This window comes from Natrix helvetica (genome assembly GCF_964273705.1).
Source record: "Natrix helvetica genome assembly, chromosome: 3".
In the NCBI taxonomy this organism is placed as follows: Eukaryota; Metazoa; Chordata; class Lepidosauria; order Squamata; family Natricidae; genus Natrix; species Natrix helvetica.
In genome coordinates, this window is record NC_138549.1 from 66,880,708 (window position 1) to 66,905,136 (window position 24,429).

At 40.5% G+C, this 24,429-nt stretch overlaps 1 protein-coding gene across 1 annotated transcript in view; it reads left to right on the forward strand.

Annotated features, from left to right (window-relative positions):
- The first annotated feature begins 222 nt into the window (after positions 1–222).
- The window catches only part of XPR1 (xenotropic and polytropic retrovirus receptor 1), a 107,177-nt gene continuing 82,970 nt past the window's right edge, over positions 223–24,429 (forward strand). Inside the window, exons 1-2 of the mRNA XM_081946842.1 lie at positions 223–723; positions 8,041–8,092. Coding sequence (XP_081802968.1) covers positions 655–723; positions 8,041–8,092 — 121 coding nt within the window. The 5' untranslated portion in view covers positions 223–654. The remainder of the gene's footprint in view (positions 724–8,040; positions 8,093–24,429) is intronic.

The following is a 24,429-nucleotide window of genomic DNA, read 5'->3' on the forward strand; positions in this document are numbered from 1 at the left end:
GGCGTCCCAACCCTCAGATCCCGTTTTGTTTGAAAATCCGCTACCACTCAGGGCGTGCCGTGGGCGTTCCTGAACGATGGCTCCGCCCCCTTCGACCTCCTCACACACCCCCTCGCTCTGTTTGTGTGGGTTAGAAAGAAAGGCAGTGAGGAGGGGAAGTGGGCGTGTCCGATAGCAGTGTTCGTTTTCCCCCCCCCCTTTGTTTTCGCCTTACGTCTGCTCTTCGGGAGGAAGGCGGTTCCTGGGGTGATGACGTCAGGTCCCTTAGTGTGGAAAGGCGGGCCCAGGCCAACGGAGGAAAGGAAAGATGGCGGCGGAGGTTGCCGCTGCTTCAGGAGCGCCAGAGGGGGCTGCGGGGCCACAGCGGGCAACGACGGCGGCAGCCGCGCGAGGGCATTCCTGAAGGGGAAAGCGTGCTAGGGCCGGAATTGTGTGTGAAAGAGAGATTCGGGGACGGGGGCTCATGTGCGGCGGAGGTCGCAGGCGCCCGCGTCCGTCGCCCGCAGCTCAAGCACCGACAAGAGACATCCCAGCCCGCTCCGGCTTTTTTTGAGCAGGCTCTGAGGCGTTCGAGCAAGGCTGAAAAGTAAAGCAGTGTCTCTAGCTCAGAAGCCTTAAGGAGGAAGCGGCAGCGGCAGCGGCAGCAGCAGCAGCATGAAGTTCGCCGAGCACCTTTCCGCACACATCACTCCGGAGTGGCGGAAGCAATACATCCAGTATGAGGTACCTGAGCTCTTAAGGGGGAGAAAGAAGGGAAAATAAAAATACGGGGAGAACAGCCTTTGGAGGAGGGAGAGGAGTGGGTAGCGTCGGAGAGGCTAAAAGCTCTTTGGGTTTGCGTTTGTGGGGCCGTGGAAGAAAATGTGAATTAAAGATGCGCGCTTGAGAGCGTACGTGTGTGTATATGTATGCGTGTGTGTGGTGGTGGTGGGGGCTCACCTGGTACAAAGAAAAAGGCTCGGCGACGCGTCTCGAGCCGAAAGACTTGAATGGAAATATTACAGTATTGCGATTTTCGGGGGCGGCGGGAGTCTTGCTTTCAAGTAAGGGTCTCCGTTTGATGTAGTCGTTTGGAGCCGCCCGCCCCCACCGTGGTTGGGCGTAGCAGCATCGCCGATGCTTCGCTGATCTTCGCTGCTCGGCCTGCCTTTTCCCTGGTAGAATTCCACTCTTCCTTCCCTGCTCCAGCTGCATTCTGCTGCTTCTGCTTTGGGCTCATGCATTTTTACCCGAGTCTTGCAGGGACGGCCGGGCTTTCTTTAACTTGTCTCCATTTAAAGCTTCCTTTTGCCAGAGATTTCCTTGGGCTTTGATGCTTCACACCTTGATATATTTAATCAAGATGGAAAGGAATAAGCATCTAGGGAGCGCGGGAGCTTTTGCTAAGCAGCGTTTCTTTTGTCGAAGGTCAGAAGACTCCTGTTTAGTAGTAGGCTGTTGTAGTGGATCTTCTGTTGGGATATTGCTATTCCCAAAGAAGACAGGGTGGGAGGGGAAGCCACCTGAAAAGCTGTCTCTCTGAACTGCTTTAGGTGGAAACTAGATGGCACTGTATCCCAGGGTTATTCAGCCTCCACTTTTGACACTTGTTTTTTTCTCTACTAACTACTAACAATTATCCTTAATTAGTCGCTGAATTGGTATATGTTGGTACAATTCTGAAAGTTAAATCTTTGCACTTTTTTTGAACTTGAAATTATAGTCTCTTGAGCCTGGTCAATGGTGTCCTTGTGGGTGTGGCAATTCCTAGAAATACTTCTAGAACCAAGCTAGCACAACTCATAGTTTCAACTTTTCCATATTTTTGGGGGGGTGGGAGATGGATTGGGCATCAAGTTCAAGGCTTGCATCAGTTGCTGTAGCCCAATTTTATTGCATTTTTGTTCATTATATTTAAAGCTTTTGAAGCTTTCAGTAATTAAACATTTCAGTTTATTTTATCTCTGTAATGCTTTATCTTACACAAGTAATCTGTGTAGGGTTTTTTGTTGGGGGGGTTGGAATCTTGTTTAGAGTTTTAATGGTATTTTTTATTATCTACTGACTATGTAAGTCCTTTTCCTATTAGAATCATTAGCCTCTTAACTAATAGGGAGAAATTGGATCTAGATGTGTTGGAGGGTTAAGGAATGAAGTGAATCCCTTATAGTATATGATAGTATTTGAAAGTTTGTGGGTTCCTTTGAATTTTAATTTTTCTGTATAAACATGACCTAAAATGTGATTTATTCTTCACATAAATCTTAAAGTTAAAAAGAACCCAATTAAACAAAAACATTATACTTGTTTATTAAAGAAAATGATACAAAGCTACATATTTCTGTGTGGCAAAATAATGTGAATTTTTGCTTTCAGTAACTGGTGAGTCATCCCTTTGCAAATAATAATTGCAACTAAATGTTTTCAATAACTTAATTAGCTTGCAGATTGTGTTGGAGGATTTTTAACCCATCCTCCCTTAGAAAAGAGTTTCAACTTGGAGATTTTGTGGGCTTCTTTGCATGAACTGCCCACTTCAGTTCATTCCACAACGTTTTTATAGGATTGCAGTCAGGATTTCGGTTTGGCTATTTCAAAGCATTAACTTCCTTCTGCTGTAACCATTCTTTAATTGTATGACTTGGATGTTTTGGATCATTGTCTTGCTCATGGCTCACTTTCTTATGAATTTCAGTTCATAGACAGATACCTAGACATTTTCCTGTAGAGTTGCTAGTACAATTCAGAATTCATAGCTCCATCAATGATGGCAAACTGTCCAGGTCCAGAGGCAGCAAAAAGAAGTTCAAACTATGATACTGCCACCACCATGTTTTACAGAAGAGATAAGTTTAATGTTTTTCATTCAAGCTAATAGTTACATTTTGGTCTCATCCATTCGCAGAACATTCTTCCAATAGCTTTCTGGCTTATCCACCTGTTTTTTTTGCAAACTGTAGACAGGGAGCAATGTTCTTTTTGGAAAGTAGTAATTTTCTCCTTGCAGCCCTGGTATGCACAGCATTTTTATTTATTTTTGTTCTCTTGATGGTGGTTCCATGAACACTGAACATTCACTAATGCAAGAAAGTTCTTTAATTTTTTAGGCATTATTCTGGGATTGTTTCACACCTCCCAGGATATTATGCACCTCTTTGCTGCTCAACCATTCCTGTGGAGGGGTAACAATGAATTGCTTCCATTTGTACACAATCTGCCTTGAGTGTGAACTGGTGAAATCCAAACTCTTTGGAAATGGTTTTGTAACTATTTCTACGTGTCATGGCTTGAACAAAGTTTCTATCCTGGGGAGCATGAACAACTCTTTTTGGGGGATCCTCAAAAATCTCCTTTTTCAAGCCATGACACATTTCCACATACCTATGTTGTGATCAGATTTTGGTAGTGAATACAGTTTTGCCAAGAAAGACCAATTTTGTTAGATACAATGGGATTTTCAACAACATTATACAGTCCAAAATGAATTTGTATATTTGTCCAGAGGAAAAGTATTTTATTGATCTGTCAGTTTCCATGCAAGAACTGTCTTAAGATATCCCAGGTGAAGTATTAAAAAAAAACTATCACTGGTTCTGGAAAATTTTAATACTGCTTTTGGCAACCATGAGATAAATATGTGATCAGCCTGATGCATAATGCAGGCCTTGCTCTTAGCCTACTGTTTTAAATCAAGCAAGAAATACTAGGTCTTGTAAAATATAGAGTTCTTCATGAGTCTATTATGATCATAACGTTTCCTAGCGGCCTTTTTATTGACCATATACTCTTCAACAGGGACAATCCATCCTGGATGCTTAAGAAATCCTAGAGATTTCTGGATGCTCTTTGACATTCTAGTTAAAGCCATAAAAGTTTAGGTAGTTCATAGTTCTGATAATTCCCAATTACTGAGGAACTGAATTCATGAAATGGATGGATTGTAATCTGAATGTTGATATTACAAACTTGATAAAGCTGTATCAAATACAAGCCAGAGCAAGTAGCTGTAGCTATGAAACAATCTGTCTCCTATGTCATTGCAATATTTGATAGCTGTCCACACTTTTCTCAACACTGATCAGTATTGAATCAGTAGGGCAAATTATGGTCTAATTATATCTAGTTAGTTATAACTAATCAGGATATCTTTTGTCAAACATATTGAACCTTCCCACTGTTGCATTCAAGCATATGACAATATTTTGCTGGTGTTTATGCTTGTATACCATACTTACCGAAGTTCAGTTAACTTAGCTCACTTTTTATGGGTTCACAAGATGCAGCCAGTAATAAACAGTGGATGTGCATAGTACATTAGATTATAAATATGGTTATTTTGTAGTTCATTGTGTGGACAGAGATATTCTGACTTGGGGAAGTAGAAAGCAGTCCCAATTAGATTCAGCTAATTAACAAAATGCATTTCAAACCAAAGTTTGAAACATTGCTTCAAACTTGGCTGGAAATGGGTTCATATTCCAGAATGAAGTACAGCAAAAGGTTGTGAATAAAATGTAGGGCAGACAAGCAATTGGTTGGTTGGTTGGTATATGTGCCAAACTAGTAAAACAAAATTACACTCTTAGAATGTGTGAAATACAATAAAACTAATACAACAATCCTGCTAAATATAAAACTAATACAAAAAGTCTGTGAATCCAACAAAGAATCATATCAGACAGTGTCACAAATCCACCTGACACAATGTCTGGAGAAAAGCTAGGTCTTTAAGACTTTAATACAAATTGGTAGATTCAGGGTCAGACAGAATGTATCTTTGGGCTAACTCATATGCAGTGACAGGAAATATAAGTTTACTACATCCTATAATATTGTTTAAGAGATTGCAATTGTTGATCCCTATTGAATCTTCCTGGATGGGCAAAACTGATCAATGACAGGTAGTCTCTCAAATAATCCAACTTTATGGCTTAAAGGCTTTAAAAATTATAGCTGCATCTTGAAGTATAGTTTCAAACAATCACAAATTAAAATATTACATATAATTCACTCATAATGAAGCATGAAAATTGTGGAACATTTCAGTTTGATACTCTGAAGAGAGAGTGTCTAGATCTTACTGCATTGTGGTTTAATTGTGATTAGTTATTGTAGATACACTACTGTTTATTACTAAATATTGCAAAAATGTACTATAGACTAGTTATTTATATAACAGTCATGGCTGAAAGTGGCCTGGTTAAAATTATTGCAGAGTTTGGATTACATATTTTTTTCTTGAATCTGTTTAGACAAGAATGTATTTAAATCTTCAGGATCTTGTCTTGGCCCATATTGTGAAAGCAGGCTGTGAAAGAAGAGAAAGATGTTTTAAGTTTAATGAGAATCTGAGGTTTCATTTGTAAGACATAATTCTAGCTCATTAATATTTAAAAATTGGGGTAAAATATACAGGTAGTTCTCACTTAATGACCACTCATTCAGCTATTGTTCTAATGTTGTGGTGGTGCTGAATGAGTGGTATTTATGACCAGTCCTTGGAGTTCCAGTTGTTTCAATGTCTCCATGATTACATGATTGAGATCTGGGTGCTTGGTGGATAACTTGTTGTTATGATGGTGGCAGCATCCCATAGTCACACAATTGCTATTTGCAACCTTCTTTCAGGCAAAATCAATGGGGAAATCTGTAGGAAGTTGCAAATGGCGACCATGTAACATTCTCATTGATTTTTCTCACTGATTGGCTTAATAACAGCACATAGGAATATCAATTGTCATCACTAAGTGACATGGTCACATGACAGGACTTAGCAATGGCAATTTCTGTCCCTGTTGCCATCGCTAACTACCTTTAATGGTGAATGCTTTCATCTGCATTACAGCCGTGGTGGTGGGAGATCATTCCTTTTCACTTTCATCTTCAGTCTGCCCTAGAGGATCTTTAGTTTTTCAAAATTTTGAAGGAACATGGAAGATAGCAGGGGAAAAAAGAAGATGGTAACATCATTTCATCAGATATCTTCAAGTTCAGTCTTGTATTCAACATATGCTAGACTACTAACTGAATTTTAAATATCAGTGTTTTAATTTTTTTGTAGTTTATCAAGTGAAGTTTCAGATATACTGTAGAACTAATGCATGGTACAACTTTTTCTTTTTAAGACAATCACATTGGTTATATGGAAAATAGCATTATGTCTAGTCTTGAAGTTAAGCTTTACAGGTACAATTTGTACAGAAACAAAGAAAGATTATTTGAAATTTTGGTTACATTGGCAGTGTTCATTTCTGAAAGACACAGAATTGACAAGAACTATTCAAACTGAAGTATGGGAACAAAATCCTTTCCACCCTTAATAAAAGCAGCCCTGCCTTGCCTGTAACAATTAACTCAGTGAAAAATACTTCCATTGGCACAAATAGAAGTTTCAAGTCCGGGAAATAGATTTGAGGCTGAGACCCAATCTCTCCTTGCCTAGTAACTTCTATATCTTTAAAACGAATAAGACAACATGCTTTGAGACTTTAGTAAAACTGTGATGCCTCTGGTGCAAATATGCTGCTTGTTGAAACCTAGTATAAATTAATATTGCAAGGCATGGAGTTAATAATGGTAAAGAAAAATGATACCAATTTTACTCCACTCTCTTTTATTGACGTAACTTAATTAACCAAATAATAACAGTAACTTAAAAGTGTCAGAGGTGTTCCATCTGATGGGGAGATTGGTTTTGGCTCTCGTAATTGTGTGACGTTTTTATTCAATAAAGCATAATTCTAAAATTTGTATGAAACTGTTGTGACGTAGATCAGCATGCAGTTAATTTGTTGCAACATGGAGGTCAGTTGATGAAGTTTTGAAAGCAATTTGTTTTTCCATTTTTCCATCTTCATTTCCAGGTTGTCCTTTTAGACTTTGTATCTATATTGCAAAGTCATAAATTTCAGCTAATAATTCTTCAGAGGTGTTTTGATATTTCTGTTTGCTTTCTTCTAAACTGTGACTGCTGATCACTCATTGCTTACTTTTAGATGAAAGACTAAGGCCTTAAAGTTTGGTTTGCTAAGTTAAAATCCATAGTTCAACATGAGATGCCACATGAGTTGAACTCAACTTCTGTTGATTGACATTACTGAATATTTGGGTCTTAATATTTAACATTAACCCACAGAGGTTAATGTTTTCCTATTCAGTTTCTCTGAGTTTTCCATATTTTAATCTAATGATGTCATCGTAATTGAATGTCTTACATTTGAGGATCCCTATTGAAATTTAGTACATATAGAAGAAACAGTTTCTGTTGTTAATGATAGAAAACAGCATAATTATTACAGGTGGTCCTCTATTTACAACACAACTGAACCCAAAATGTCTATTGCTAAATGAGGTAATTGTTATGTGAATCCCCCCTCCATTTTTTTACCTTTCTTGACACAGTTGTTAAGTGACTCTACAATAGTTAAATTAGTAACAAGGTTGTTAAGTGAATCTGCTTTCCCCGTTGACTTTGCTTCTCAGATTGTTTCAAAAGGTGGTACATGACCCCAGGACACTGTAACTGTCATAAATGTGGGTCAGTTGCCAACTTGTGAATTTTGATTATGGATGCTGCAATGGTTATAAGTGTGAAAAACGGTCATAAGTCACCCTTTTCAGTGCTTTTGTAACTTTGAACGGTCACTAAAGGAACTTGTAAATCGAGGACTACCTGTTTAATGTACATTATAGACTATAGTGGTGGTCATTCATGCTGCTAATATAATCGGAGATGCTTCTTCCTCTTCTCCAATTTCAAACTAATCTTTCAAGACTAGTATAGACTATGTGAATGGTAATTGAAAATTCAGAGACTTAAAAATATAGCAGAGCTTTGTTTTGCTAGTCAGTTTGTTCCTTGTGCTAAATGTTCATGATCAGTGTGTAGAATTTATCTCTGACTTTGGAAATAAGTGAAATAACATTAAATTTACATTCCTTGGTTTTGTTTGTTAGCGGTAAGGGGTGACGGGATTTAATTGCTAATTGATTTAAAGTATGCAGATCAAGTGTCTTAATCTGCTAGTGATGACAAATTTATTTTTCCTTCTTTCATGACAGGCTTTCAAAGAAATGCTGTATGCTGCTCAGGACCAGGCGCCTTCTATAGAAGGTATAACACAAACTATAATTATTTTAATTGATTAATTAATTTTTAGTTCAGTAGTTTCCTGAGTATCCAGATACCACTTTCTATGTAGACCAAAAAGGGGGTTAAAAAGAAGTCCTTTGACAAATTTGTTTTTGAGCTGAAAACACTTAATGATCAAAATAATCCATTTCAAGCACACAACAACTGTTTCTATGTTAAATGGGGTGTTTTAAACTTACAGTGGTTTGAGTTAAAAATGTTTTGTATCATGTTCTTCCTTAACTTCCAATTTTTATTACAGTATTCTTAGAAGTCAATTTGAAACTTCTCATTTGCACTATTTTCTATGTTTTTCAAAAAGTAGGTGCTAGAGGTTTCATTTTGGTTCTTGATCACAGGCGTAAAACAGCATGGCTTTTAAAATAATGTTTGCAGAAATTAAATATAATTTATTTCAATTCATGGTTATGTAATTCATAGAACAAAAATCAAGCAATCTGCTCAGCTGTAACTACTTTCTTGTTGCATAGGAGGAAGAGGAGAAAATAATAAGGGGTATCATAGGGATAGACTAATATGGTCTTTGTTTTTAAAATAAGAGCTCAAAAGTTGCATATGGCAATCAGAATTATTCACTGCAGTTACACACCTCTTTAAATCTTGTGGCCTCTCTGTTTAGTTTTCTCATTTCTAACCCACTACAATCAAAAGAGTCCCAGCATCTTATCTAAAATATAAAACTACGAAAACATCCCCCAAAGCAGCAAAGATTATTTAATTTACATACAGTTGTGGGTAACAGGAAAATAGGCATTTATCTATCCTTGTCTTGCTTTCAAAATGTTGTTTCTAAACTGCACAAGGGTATCTTGCTACTTGGTCAGATGGCGATGTTGCATTATACTAAATTAAATTAGTACTAAACATTAGTACTAAACATATTCTTGTGTCCTTGCAATTTCATTTTAAAACCAACGTACAAAGAAATTGGTTAAATACTTATATAAATATAAAAAGTTGCTAAACTAGAGTCTAGCTTTTCTATGTTTTATACTTCTTATTATATTCTTTTTTATATCCCACATTAATTTTACCAATAACCCAAGACAATGAACATATTAAATATTCCTTCCTTCTCCTATTTTCCCCATAACAACCCTGTGAAATGAGTTGGATTGAGAAAGAGTGTTTGGTCTCAGGTCACCTAGCTGGCTTCCATGGCTAAGACAGGACTCCATGGTTTCCTGCTTTCTAAGCCAGTGCCCTAGATCAAACTAGCACTGGATTTTCTGGCATGTTGCTTTTTTAGCAGTCTGATGTCTGCAGAAGACATTAATTATTGGGTTGCTTAGATGGGGAAAATGTCAGATACTAGAATTTTTGGATTTGGAGAATTTGCTTCAATATAGTAAAATTGGTCATAAACTAGTGAGTTACAGAAATTACTATTTCAATTTACTTTATATAACTTTGGATATATATCATTGTTGCTTGTGCAGAACTGATTGAATTAATGGCTATAATGGGAATAATCTGCTCTATGGATTTGACATAGATGGCATTACAATCGGAGGCATCTGAATACAAAACTAGAATTGGAACCAGCTGAATTTGAAAAACTGTAGGTCTATATAAGGAAGGGGGTAATTATTGTCTCCATATATGTTTAACATGTATAATAAATACATTATAATAATAACAAGAATGGGAGTTGACAGCTAGAATCAAAATTGAGAGTCAAAACAGTGAAACATGCAGGTATGCAACTTGGTTAGATAAACATAAAGAAGCTTTAGAATAGCTCTTTATGGAAATAGAAAATGAAACTATAAATTAATATTAAATATTAAAACATGAAACCGCAAGCTAAATGAATTTGAAATCAACAGTAAAGAAGTAAAAGTGATAGATAGTTTTGCTTTTCTTGTTTTAATGGCAGGCTTAGGCAAGATTATGAAGGTCATTTCTGTGACAAATAAAATTGGAAATCTTAAAGCAATGTGTTTCCATGGGTGATAGTGTGCTTTGAGAACTGAAGGCTGAAAATCCAAAAAAGAAGCAAGTGTCTTTGAAGTATGAATTTAGAGACAAATTAAGTATCATGGATTGCAAAAAGCATATCCATCAATTCTGGACTAAATAAAGACTGATTATTTGAGGTAATGTAATTCAGATGTTGAACAGATGATGCAAGCAGAAAATGGACTTGAAGAGGATTCTGTTTGGCAGGTTTATGGGAAGTAGGAAAAAGGATAAAGCAACTGGTAAAATTGATGAACAAAAACAACGAAATTGCTGGTGTGTCCGTGAAAGAGCTGTAAATTAATGTTAGAGACAAGTCAAGATAAAGAATGTTTGTCTATACAACCACCATGCTTCCAGCCCGAGTCAGTGGTATCTAACTAAAATAATTATATATAAGAGCAACCAGCATTTTAACTGAATGGACGAGAAAAAGCATAGCTATCTAATTTCCAAATATTATCAAACTTATCTAAGTGGATCCTTCAACTATAGTAATGTTAAAGGTAAAGGTGTCTCTGCGGATTTTACACTGCTAATCATTGATGCCAAAGGGGGCAGTGCTCATCTCCGTTTCAAGGCCATTGAGCCAGTACTCTTCAAAGACATTTCCATAGTCATAAGGCCAGCATGACATCATGGAGCTCTGTTATCTTCCCACTGAAATGGTACCTATTTATCTACTTGCATTAAACTTTTCAACTGCTAGATTGACAGGAGCTGGGGCAAGGATGGGAGCTCACGCCATTGCGTGATGTTCAGTTTTCAAACCTGGCTGCTGGTGTTCCAGATGACAAGCCCAGCGTCTTAACCACTTTGCGGTTAAGACAGTATATTGTCTTAACAATATACCACAGTATATTAACATAAATTCAGAAATATTTGCCAGCAGATTAAATGAATGTAATTCAGTATGAACTAGATTTTGGAAACTTGTAGATTTGACTGATGTTGTAATTTTTCTAAATCAAATGATTTCATCTTGCTTTGAAAAAGTTATTAGCATGCTTATTAGCAGTTCTGATTTGCCTTCAATGCAAATATTCTCATTGAGAATAAAATGGTAGAGAATTCTATCCTTGCAAATACTTTTATGTTAGATGACTATCTTTATTTGGTTAGTAGAATACAGCTCTTCTCAGTACCAGTGCAGTTTTCAGCAGATGTGTACATTGTACATTCTAATTCTTCATACTTAAGAAATGTCTTAGAATGTTGTTTTAAGAGGCAGGGAATGTAAACTATTATAGAGATGGACACTAAAGGATGTGCTTCATGGGCCTAAATAACAGAAGTTTACTGATAATATTAAAGTAGTGGAAACTTTGATTACAAGTGGCCATGCTTTGTTAGAATTTTTGATTTTAACAAAAAGCTTAATTAAAAAATAACAAATAATAAACTACATATTTTTAAAAGGCTGATTTTAGTACACTAAAAGAAATAATGATGTTGTAATGGGGAAAATTTTAGTGTTGCAACTAGCTGGGGTATCTTGGAAAAAAACCCTAAAGAATACCATTTCAAACAACACTAATGTGGAAGAAAACCAGAATGCCTTTAATGGACCCAGTGGGATTGAAAAGGTGCCTTGCTGACAAGCTGAGGCTAAAGAAGGATGCTTCTTGGAAATGAAAGGAAAGTCTAACAACCAAAGAATTTATAAATCTGGAGTTCAGAAATGTAAGAAAAGGGAGTTTTGTGGACGATATAGGAATATCATCCCTATATATTTGTAAGATCGATAGAAAAAGAGAAATAGTTCGGTGTATGGAGCTTCCTGCTCCATACACCAAATATTCATATGTAAGCAAAAGAATTTACTGATAAGGCATCTTGAAATTGCTGTTATTTCAGTAATTTGCCACTTTAGAATTAACATTTTTATGTTAATCCTGTGCTTGTACTTAACTGCCTATGCTTGTTACAACTTGAAATAACTGTTCACACTTTCCATTACATTATTTGGTGGATGTTACAACCCTGTACCATGAGGATGCAGTTTGTCAATAAACATTTATACTATCACTTCTGATTTTAGCATGGGCAGTTGCTATGGGCACTTTTGCAAATAAGATTTTGTTAATGAGTTGTTAGTACTTGGCTGTAAAAATAAACTTTGTCACATTATTTAATCACTTCACACGTCATTCATTTCTGAGATTTAAAGACCCACTACTTTCTACTCTTTGAAGAAGGTTGAATATATATTAATAGTATTTTAAATAATCAAACTATAGTTTACTAGCTGTTAATGAAATTAAGAGCCCTCATAATAAAAATCAAGAAAATTTAGAATTGAAATTTAAAAAATTGGAATTCTTATAACAATATGAAAACCTTCCAAAGGAACTTTACTGTTCTGTGATGTAATTCATGATAGAACTGACAGTTTAATTTTATTGATTTGCTTTGATGTTGCAGCGTAGTGGTTATTGTAGGAAGAATGCCAAGGAGAGCATTTAGGTAACTGCTTTTATGATTCATTGATTTTAAAGTCAATAAATAAAGTAAAAACCTACAGAATAAGTCAACTACTTCCTTATCTCCATATTTTTTCAGGCTTGGTGAATATTCCCAGTACTAAATATTTGATTAATTTGCAAACCTGTACTCAGAATCTAAAAGAGTATATAATGACATTTACATGAAAGAGGAATATTAATATTTTTGTGGCCAAAATTGACATATTAGGACTTCAAACATTGTATTTCATAGTGGAAACTATACATTAAACATTTCATTGGGTTATTAGGAATGTTAGGGTTTTTAATGTTGAAGTATAGAACAGTAAGTGCACTTTGATTTATAAATTAGAAATAACAAATTAATGCCAGCAGTTGTACATAAGAAAGATGGGATATGTACAGTATATTTTTAGCATATATACAAGAAGCTTCCTCTCCTAGAACACTCTCTCACTTATCTAGAGTATTATCTCTGAGCTATGAGCAGGCAAGAACCACATTCAAACAACATCTATATAATATAGACCAGTGATGGCGAACCTATGGCACGCGTGCCACAGGTGGCATGCGGAGCCATTTGTCAGGGCACGCGAGGCATTGCCCTGTCAGCTGGCCAGCGCGCATGCACGCGCTGGCCAGCTGAGTTCACCTTTTGAAAAGCCATTTTTCGCCCTCCCCAGGCTCCAGAGGTTTTATAGGAGCCTGGGGAGGGTGAAAAGAGCCTCCCCCACCCTCCCAGAGGGCCTCCGGAGGCTTCAGGGACCGTCCGGAGGCTTCCCTGATGCCTTCGGAGTGCTTAAAACCACCCTCCGAGCAAACCACTTCCGGTTTGCTCGGAGGGTGGTTTTAAGCGTTCCGAAGGCTTCAGTGACCGTCCGGAGAGGCTTCCGGGACCATCCAGAGGCTTCCCTGATGCCTTCGGAGCGCTTAAAATGACCCTCTGAGCAAACCTCGGAGGGTGGTTTTAAGCATTCCAAAGGCTTCAGGGACCGTCCGGAGGCTTCCCTGACGCCTTCGGAGCACTTAAAACGACCCTCCGAGCAACCCGGAAGTCATTTCCGGTTTCCTCGGAGGATCTTTTTGAGCATTCCGAAGGCTTCAGGGAAGCCTCCGGACAGTCCCTGAAGCCTCCGGGGTGGCGGGGGAGGCTCTTTTCACCCTCCCCAGGCTCCTATAAAGCCTCTGGAGCCTGGGGAAGGCGAAAAAAGCATGTAAAAATAGGGGTTGCACGTTGTTTGCGCATGCGTACTGGAGGGGTCGCACATTGCATTATGGGTACAGCACGCCCGCACACGACCCCCCTGCGCTCCCCCCATTTGTGGCACATGAGCCAAAAAAGGTTCGCCATCGCTGATATAGACCAAGAAACTGGAGGCAGGAAATACTACTTAGCTTCCCATAATGGACAGTCATGAATACATTTTGGCGTCAGCTATGTATCTCACACATCTTAATACTTCCAACCAGAAAAGGGCCTTTACCTTAGTCTGATGTAATATATTACCTTCAGCACTCCTAGCTGGAAGATACAAAAGGATACCATACCCTTTATAAGTATGTTCTTGTGACTCAGGACATGTAGAAACAACTGAATATTTCTTTTGTATTCCAAGTTTTACACAGCATCCCAAAATGCTCTAATTGCCCCACTCCTGGTTAGTAAAACAGGTTATAATGGCCAGCAATACAAGCAATTCTTATTATATTAATCCTGAAATAATATATAAGATTGCCAGTTTCTGTGCAGTGGCAGACAAAATTATATAAAGAATAATTAAGAGTAATTGAACTTGTTCGAGCAAGGAGTAGTTCTGCTGCCGCATTTACTCACTGGTCATTTTTCTTATGTTAGATGCTATATTGTACCCTCTTCAGATTTGTTGGGGACTCTATAAATCTATGTTTTAGATTAGTTTTAACTAATAAGAATGATGCTTTTTAGTGTGTGTGTTTGTGTGTGCGCGCGTGCACGCGCGCACATATGTGTATGTTAAATGGCCGCAATAAAGTTGCTTGAATTTTAATTTTTAGTATAAGTGACTTTATACTAATGACTTTAAATTCAGTGCTGCACATATTATTTTATTTTTATTTTACTATCATACTTCACAGTGAAATTTAGTCTCTTGGTTGTGTTTTGCAACAGGTGGTCAGAATGTTCCTTTTTATTTGCCTTTGAATGCAAAGCAACTTAAACCTTTAAATGTGTCCTTGCTTATAGCTCTCAGTTCACATTTTAGTTTGAAGGAAAGACTGTGAAGATGGGTGTTGACATGTAGATGTGTTAAAACCTCTGTCTTGCCCAGGCTTGTCCAGCTGCAGCTGTTGTTGCTAGATTATAACTCCTTAATAATCTCTCTTTATATGGGGCACATGCCAGTTTGGATATAACAACTTCAATTTGTTAAATTATATTTGACAAAAAAATAAATAAACTTGCATACTAACCTGGTGCTGAAATTTTGGGAGGGGAATGCCTTAGAGTGTTTTTGACTTGTGACAAATGCCTGAAGCTTTCTTGACACAATTTTCAAAAGCGACTAGCCTTTCTAAGGATAAGAAAGAATGACTAGCCCAAAGTCACCCAGTTGACGTCCAGCTTGATGGGTTAACCATTATACCAAATTGGTTCTCTCAGACATCAAACTAGGTCATAATATGGCTTGTTTTGGTATGAAGTTAGTCATTGTACTGTGCAAAATATAACTTTGGAAAGGGATGAGTTATCTAATTATCCTATCCTTGAAATGTGGAAGAGGGGAAAAAAAAGGGACATTGGAGATATTCTGGTGTTTCTGTCCAGTTTGGGCTTTGGACCGCTCACTGTTTTTTTCAGCCCCCACAGATGCTCTTTAAGATGACAGAAAAAAAAGGTGGTTCATTCCTCATTGATGGCTTAACTTGCTATATGAACCATTCATGATGCAGCTTACTCTGTTAACAGTATTTAGGCAGGTCATAATGCAGTATGTGGTCCTTCCTTTACATCTGTAGTTGAAGATGTAGCTAGCAGTTGTGAAAAGAAAATAGGAAAGTGTACCTATAGGTAGTCCTTGACTTATGGCTATAATTGACCCTGGAATCTTGGTCATTGAGTGAAGCAGTCATTAAGATTTGTTCAACAGCTACAATCCCAGGACTCCTGGTTTTGGTCATTAAGCAGTTTCATGGGTTATTAAGCAGACAGAGATGCCTCAGGGGAGAGGTCCCTGGGAGGCTCCATTTAGGAGCAGAAAATCCTTCCTGCCAAAATCCAAGGAGGATTTTCAAACTCTGAGAGACACTCAAGCATAACCTGGGCCAGGCCTCCCAGGGTTTCCCTCACCCTCCTAAAAGATGCTGCACTCCTTAATGTGCTGCCTCTCCATTTTCTGTTTGGGTTTTAACTCCATAGTCTTTAGGGGCTGGTTGAAGGATGTCAGTTCCTCTCTGTGTGCAGAAGATAATGCCTTTGGTGCAGAAGCAGATGTCCATTTCTACATGCTGCTTGAAGGAAATCAGCTCTCCTTCACACCCAAAAATGAGCTGTATGCAGAAACAGAGCTCAGGTCACCAGGATCTGAATTCCATTTCTGCATCCTGCTGAAGGAGTTCAGCTGCCCTTGGCAGACAACTTGTTTTAACTTTCATTAGTTGTTTTAACTTTTATGGGAACTGGCACAGTCTAAAGTTTTGCATGTCTTGACAGAACACAACGTAAATAACAAGTGTAAAAAAACCTGATCTCAATATTTTATTTAATAGTTTAAATTCAGAAAACTTTAATCAAGTTTAAATATAAATAAATATAATAATATAATATAATAAATCTCTGTTTATAATAGTTCCAACACAAAATTGTCACTAAATCAGTATTCAAATATATTTTAATAACTAAATAAATTATTAAAGTTTAAGATGCTCTATATAAAATAAAGTTTAATTGCTAGAGTAATGGTGGTAAATTAATTAGTCATAGTTAATAGTGGCATTTGCTCCAGGAGTGAAACAAATGCATAATTCTAAAAATATTTTTCCATTTGTTAATCATGTTTAGCTGAGGATTAAAGTAGCTCCTGATCAATCCAAACTACTGATTGAAGATAAAAAAATCACACTATTTCAATGAAGATGTATAAAATGGTATCATTTACTGGCTATTTCAAATACAGTTTTGTCCTTTATAGTAACTTCACTTGCTTGTCACGCTGATTGACAATTCAAAATGCTCATTGTTGAAACTGATGAATAATTCTGGCTAGTATCTTCTTGGCTTTGGGAGGAGCATACCAACTACTGAAATCATATTAACTATTTAATCACTAATTGTTCTAATTGATTGAATTCTTTAAAATGTAGTTAAAACTTGAAAAATTAAGTGCATTAAATATATTTTTGTTCTCCAACACTGACATCTTTTCTAGAATCTTTTTCAGTTTGATAAATTAAAGGAAGGATAAGGTATTTTTGGCCATCGGCAATGGGTTAAAAACAGGTCACATTAATGTCTGTATCAAGCCAATAAAGCATTTGAATGAAAATATGATAATTGCATCTCATATAGTATAATCATTTCCCATCAATGACGACTCCTCTGGTCTCCAAGTATATATGACTAAAGAAATATACTTGAACAGGCTAGAAAACAACCTTGAAATATTAATGCTGCATTTTAAAAGTCAAACCTTCTTAAGCTTGTTTGATAGGCAGCTTATGCCCCTTCACTGTTTGAAGCCATATCCTTTGGCACAAATCAATAAAATCCATGTGTTTCAACAAAATTATCTTATTTTTTAGCAAATAGTAAAGATGCACTAATGACTTTTATTGCGGAATACATACTGGTTATCTAGGGAATAAAGGGAGCAAATAAGCCTAAGAATCAGTGAATTTAATTTGAGAATGCTTCAGAGTATATTCCTTCATTATTATTATTTTTTGTAACTACCGATGGCTTTTTTAGAGCAATCAACATCATCAGTAATCTAAACCCTAGTTTTATAGGCGTTGTTCCATACAAAACTCTTAATAGTAGTGGAGTTAAGAGATTTGGACTTGAAGCCAGGACACAGATGGGTTGTCCTTTATATGATGATCATTGTCTAGAAATAAAAGGGGATGGGTAGCCAGTCATCATTTTAATCATGGTTGGATACTTAACAATTGAGAGTTTGGAAGAGTTCATGTTTAAGACAGTGCAAACAGATATTATGAATATTAACTGCAAGGTCCAACATTTTCATCTTATTATGAAAAATGTTCTCAGTTCTAATACAGTGCAACGGCTGAACATTTCCCCCCACAAAATGTAATGCTGCAGATTACTACAATCACAGCATCAATTTCTGTGTAAGAAGCAGACTGGCATTCTACAATTCCTAGATTCAGATAAGAGGCCTGTATTTCTGACACTGAATTCCTGATAGCAGAACAAAAGACTTGTGCATAAGCTAAAAGTTTAATATGTAATGCTCCAATTGTTCAGAATCAGCAGGATGCTATATTGAAGCAGGTAGTGCTTGTGAAGCTCATCTTGAAAACCATCAAAATCTTTACACCAACACTACTTTCTTCTTTAGGTGTTTTTCATTATGAATGAGTAAACAACTTGACTTTAAAATGTTTGGGATTTAATTCCCCATAATAATTGACAATTGATTTTGCTATTTAGTGTTTCTGGGAGTTGCAGAGCAAAATAATTGAAATTGGCCTGAATTAAAATGGAGGTAAATAAGACATATAAAAGTGATTTCTGTGGAAGCTCTCCACTTCATACCAGAAATGGGTCAATTAATTTGAGGAGTTATATAGGGACAAAGTGTATCAGTTGGTTATTGTATGCAATCCTGAATTTCAGGATAATATTTGGAATGTCAGCCACAGGATGAGGTGATAATCTAGATGCAACAATGAGGAAGACTTTGGGAAAGAAGAAGTTACCCACAACATTTTTAGAATAAAATACTACTTTTGAAATTGTTACGAATACTGAAAAAGTTAAGAGGACAAACTATCCCATCCATTAAGTAGTGGCATATTACTTGGTGAAATATCATCGACTGTTGGGAAGCTTGCAGCCTGAGGTGACATTTGTCCAAAAATCATTTTCCTATTCACTAACAAGGAAAGCTAATATTTTTATGACATTTTAACTCAACTAAATTTATTTGGTATTTATAAAATACAAAATACAAAATATTTACTATTTGGCATCTGTATTAAATTGCTGTGCTTTCAGCTTAACAATTCATATTCCTCATGCAAATTACTTAAAGTTTTCTTTTTCTTGGGTTTTCCCAACTTTCCAAATATTAAATATTTAAGAGCTTTTCCAGTAGAGTAGAGGGAGGGGTCAGATGAGGGTTTTGTCACAGCCTGATTGGTCCATTAGACTGAGGGAAATTCTTCAACCTTCCTCCTTTCCCATTGGCTCCCAGTTTCCTCTCAGTCTTTTAGTCTAAGCACTGTGTAATTTGGCTCTTAGGTAGGAAAAGATTTTTAAAATATTGATTACAGTTTTTAACTAACTTAATTGGATTGTAATTGGATAATTTAAATTCTAAATTAATAGGCTGTGGCCCAGGAGACAGTCTCCCTGTCCGGGCGGTTGGGGAGGGCCCTGTGGGGCAATCCTCCTCCCCCTCTGCGGGCCAGGAGTCCAAACTGGTGCGCGGGGGTGTCGGTCTCCAATCGGCAGCCTTGGGGGCTTGCAGGGCCACATGAAAGCCAGCCTTGCCGGCGCTGGAGAAGTGCGTGAAGAGCTCCGTTGCCACCTGCCTCGTTTTTCTGTCGCTGAGTCAAGCCACGCTGTCCCTCGCAGTTAAAGGGACCGCGGCAGCGTTTGGTGCCTGCAGGCGCTTATAGAGGCTATCGGAGGCCCCAGCAGGTCTAAAGGAGCCGCGGCGCTTTTAATCTAGCCGCAGTGTTTTAAACAAGCCGTGGCAGCTTTCCAGAGGATCTTTCGAGACAAGTTTGAGTTCCGGCCGCCATTTTGAATCATGCCATGTGCGCGGGCCGCGAGCAGTCGCATGGGAAGTTTCCCACTGCAGAGACTCGTGTCCTAAGAAGGGCTGCAGCAGTCGGAAACCAGAACGTGGGCCTCAGCATTCTACCCAGCAGCAAGTGTTGCAGACACGTGAGTGGGGTGATGGCGGCTCAATCTGAGGCAGGCCCTTCTCAGACTCCAGAGGAAGCCCTTATGGAAGGTGGAGAGGCCCAGAACCAGGGCTGGTACATCCAGACCCCAGGCTGCCCAGCCCTCTTCCAGGGCAGCCACTAGAGATGAGTTGAGGAGGCAGAGAGCCTTGGACAAGGCCGTGGCCATGGCAGAAAAGCAGGCACAGGCTTCCAGGCCCAGATCTAGATCCAGGTCCCCAGTCAGGCCTCCTTCAGTTGGTTCTTCTCCTAGGGGGTTCAGTCCCTCCTCTCCTTCAGTCTCCCCAGTTGGGTCTCCTAGGGGCCCCAGGCTAGCAGTGTCTCCTTCCCCCCACCAGCCTCTCCAGATCCGGTTAGGGGGGAGGAGGCGGATCCATTAGAGGGTTCTTCTAGATCCTTTCATCATACAACCAGATTAGCGCCACAGGATCCTGGTCCACCTTGAAGACTTAGACCATCTGCCTGAAAGCATTAAAAGGCTTATCTCGGCTGCCATCTCTCGCAGCATCGCACAAAAGGATAGGGTCCCCCATTCTAGGGCCCCGGGGCTACTCAGACACCACATCTCCAGGGCCTCGTCCCCGTCAGTTGTGAGCGAAGGCTCCACCCAAGGGGAAGACAACTACAATGACATGGGGTTCTCTGAGGATGAGGATTCCGTCCCTCCGGATCCTCCTTCATCCTCGGCCTTGCTCCCACCTGCAATGTTTAAACCACTCTTGCACAAAGCAAGGAAGACCACTAAGATTGGGACTGGGGACCCCACGGTTCCCCCCCCCAGGGATCCCGATATGGCAATGTTCTCTAATACAGCTACGAACAAGGCAGAAATTCCAGCCCCTCCCTTGTTCTTGGAGGTTGTTAAAAATCAGTGGGCACATCCCTCCAATTTTTCTAACCCAGGCAGTAAGGATCACCGTTTCTACAATGTAGAACAGACCTTTGCCCAGGCGCTCCAGCTGCCTAGCATTGATACTCCTATAGCAGCTTTTGTTTCCTCCTCTCTGGTAGTCTCGGGAGATGCGACTGATAAGATGAAGCCGGAGGACAAACGGGCGGAGCTAACATTGCGTAAAAATTTCAATGCCTCCGCCTGGGTGGTCAAGTCAGCGGCTGCCGCCTTCTATTTTAACCGTACTACAGTTATGTGGCTTCGCAGCTCCAGGATCACATTCCGATCCAGGATGAGCACCTGCATCAAGACATAACTAAAATCATGGCCACCTCACAGTTCTCGGCAGATGCAACCTTGGATGCGGTGAGATTCACCTCCAGCGCCCTGGCCACCTCTGTCACCTCCCGTCGCCTATTGTGGCTCCGCAACTGGCAGATGGACAATAAGACTAAGTGGGGCCTCGCGGCGGCCCCCTATTCAGGCCAAATCTTTTTGGGGAGGCCCTGGATCCAATCTTAATTGAGAACAAGGATAAGAAGAAGGTCCTGCCTTCCAATGCAAATAAAGTGGAGGCCTGCCCGGCCCCTTACCGCAGGTCATCCTATAGGGCCCCCGATCAGGATCATCAGCAGAGGTACAATTCCTTTAGATTGGATAGGCAGTACTCACGCCCCTTCTATCAGGACCACAACAGGTTCCAAGGTCAGGCCAGACGGCCCTTTCGAGGGGGGGGGCAGCCGCCCCTTCCGCAGGGGAAAGTGACTCGAACCCATCCCTTTCCATAGGCGGCCGTCTAGCAAGTTATGTGGATCAATGGGCTGTTGATCCACCTCAGATCTCAGGCACAACATCAACTGACTGGAGCTGAAGGCGGCCCGTCTGGCCCTCCGACAGTTAAGGACCTGGTGCAAGGGCGACATGTGCTCCTGCTGTTGGACAATGTCACCACGAAGGCACACATCAACCGTCAGCGGGGCACTCACTCTCGGGCTCTCCGGCTGGAGGCTCTGAAGATCGGCTCCTGGGCAGAGAAACACCTTGCCTCCCTAGTCTCGGAACACATCTCGGGGGAGTCCAACCACCAAGCGGACTGGTTGAGTCTCTCAATGGTGAATGGCAGCTACTGCCCGAACTGTTCAAGAAGATATGCCAGAGGTTCGGTACCCCACAAGTAGACTTGTTTGCCACGCCTGCCAACACGCAGCTGCCGAGTTTCTTTTCCCGGTTCCAGACACGCACGGTGGAGAGCACGGATGCCCTCCAGAGCAAGTGGCCCCCGGGTCTTCTGTATGCCTTCCCTCCCATCCCCCTCATCCCGGGGACAGTCAGGAAGATAGTATCAGAAGGGACCCACGTTATCCTGCTAGCTCCCTATTGGCCCAGGAGACCGTGGTTTGCGGACCTGGTTCAGCTTTTGGTTTCCCAACCGTGGAGGATCCCTCAGGAGAAGGTCGTTCTGTGTCAGGAGGTCCTGATCCATCCGGAGCCCCAGTGGCTCCACTTGACCGCCTGGCACTTGAACGGCAGATTTTGAGGTCAGCTGATCTCTCCTGCAAGGTCATAGACACCATTGAGGCCTCCAGGTGGCCATCGACCACATGGATCTATAATTCCACTTGGTCTGTGTTTGTTAGGTGGTGCACCCTGCTGGGGCTCTCTCCCACTAGGGCCTCAGTAGCCCACGTCCTGGACTTCCTACAGAAGGGTTTGGAGGACAGCTTGTCTCACAATACTCTTCGCCGTCAGGTGGCCGCTTTGTCCACCGTTTTGGGGGGCGAGGGACCTCACTCCCTTTCTCATTCCTCCCTAATTAAATGCTTCCTCAGAGGGGCGATGAACCTCAGGCCACCCCCCATCCATAGATTCCCTACATGGGATCTCCCTCTGGTCCTCAGGGCATTGACGGGGGCTCCCTTTGAGCCCCTCCCTCCCTTTGAGCCCCTCCGTCTGGTCCATCTCAGGTTTCTTTCCCTGAAAGTGGCATTCCTTGTGACTGTCACGTCAGCTAGACAGATTTCGGAACTGGGCGCTCTCTCGTCCAGGGACAACCTCTGTCTGTTCCATCAGGATAGGGTGGTTCTTCGCCTTGATCCCACCTTCCTTCCAAAAGTGAACACCCCTTTCCATAGGGTGCAGGAGATTATCCTGCCCAATTTCTGCCCGGCCCCTTCATATGAAAGAGAACGCTTCTGGCACCGGATGGACGTCCGCCGTGCCTTACGTATCTACCTCAGGAGGTGCGCAGGTCAGAGGCCCTGTTTGTTTCCTTTCAGCCAGGGTCCCTGGGGGCCAGGGTATCTTCTGCCACCATCGGCCGGTGGCTGCGGCAAGCCACAGTAGCGGCCTACGAGGTGTCAGGCCAGGCTCCCCCAACAGACATAACGGCTCATTTGACTCGAAGTGCTGCTACCATTGCGGCATGGGCCACTAGGGCCCCGTTCGAGGACATCTGTCGGGCTGCCACCTGGGCGTCCCTGACACCCTTAATATATCACTACCATCTGGACGCGTACGTGTCAGCGTCGTCGTCTTTCGGACGGCGTGTCCTACAGCGGGTGGCGGCCGTCCCTCCTCCTGGTCCCTAGGGGTTTCCCTCCCTGGGACTTAGCTTGGGTATGTCCCTCATGTGACCCCTCCCTCTACTGGAAAAAAGAACGTTGGTCTTACCTGGACGTGTCTTTTAAGTAGAGTAGAGGGAGGGGTCACTACCCACCCTAGTTAGTTGTAGGGCCGGGATTAGAGGAGGGTCGGGAGGTTCCTGGGTCTTGTATTTGACTACAGATGCGGAACTTCGACATTGAGGAAACTGGGAGCCAATGGGAAAGGAGGAAGGTTGAAGAATTTCCCTCAGTCTAATGGACCAATCAGGCTGTGACAAAACCCTCATGTGACCCCTCCCTCTACTCTACTTAAAAGACACGTTCAAGTAAGACCAACGTTCTTTTTCCTTCAGTTTGAGGCTAGCTCTGGTTGCTTTTCCCATAAATGGGGGGAGGTTATAGCTATATTCTTTAAAATATTTATCCTAGCATGCACCAGGATCCATCATATTTGGAATTCTAGTGCTCTGTTGCTATTACTTTATAGTTATATAGTCTGTAAAATGTATGTATCATCTTAAAATGTATGTATCATTTATCATTCCTCTGCATGAGGAACGGCAGTCGACAAGTATGTGACTGAGGAATTCTGCTACTCTCCATTGCAGGAAAAACTCTTGTAAGTGTCCTGCTAAATTGTCTGGTAATAGTTTGGAGCTGGGCTTGCTGCCAGAGTCACAATGCACTTTCTGCAAAGGTTGTAGGACTCTTGACATGATTTTGCTGTGTGCCAGCTTTAGGAGAAGAATTGTGAACTTTGCACAATCTTTGTTGATTTCACAAAAACTGTCAATGCTATTCGCCAAAGAGTCCTGTGGAGAAGGATAATGTTGAAGTTTGGCTGCCCCTCCAAAATTTATTCAGATGGTATGCCAGTTCCATGATGGCCAGTGTGTTGGACAGCTGGGAATCCTCTAAGGTTTTTGCAGTCACTAATGATGTCAAACACAGCTGTGCGCTTACTTCCACACTGTTCAGCATGATGTTTCCTGACATTGTTGAATGATGCCTTCCAAGATAGTGATGCTGGAACCAGATTCAGGTATGGAGGATATAGGAATCAATATGAGGAGGCTTAAAGCTATCACTGAAATGAAAAGAGACTTTCGAGAGACTTCCCCTTTGCTGATGACTTTGTTTTGAATGCTGGCTTAGAGCAAGTTATGTATGAATATCTTTTCTGGAGGAATTTGTAGGATTAGCCAGGATTTGGTATTATGATGTCCACTTGGCCTCGAG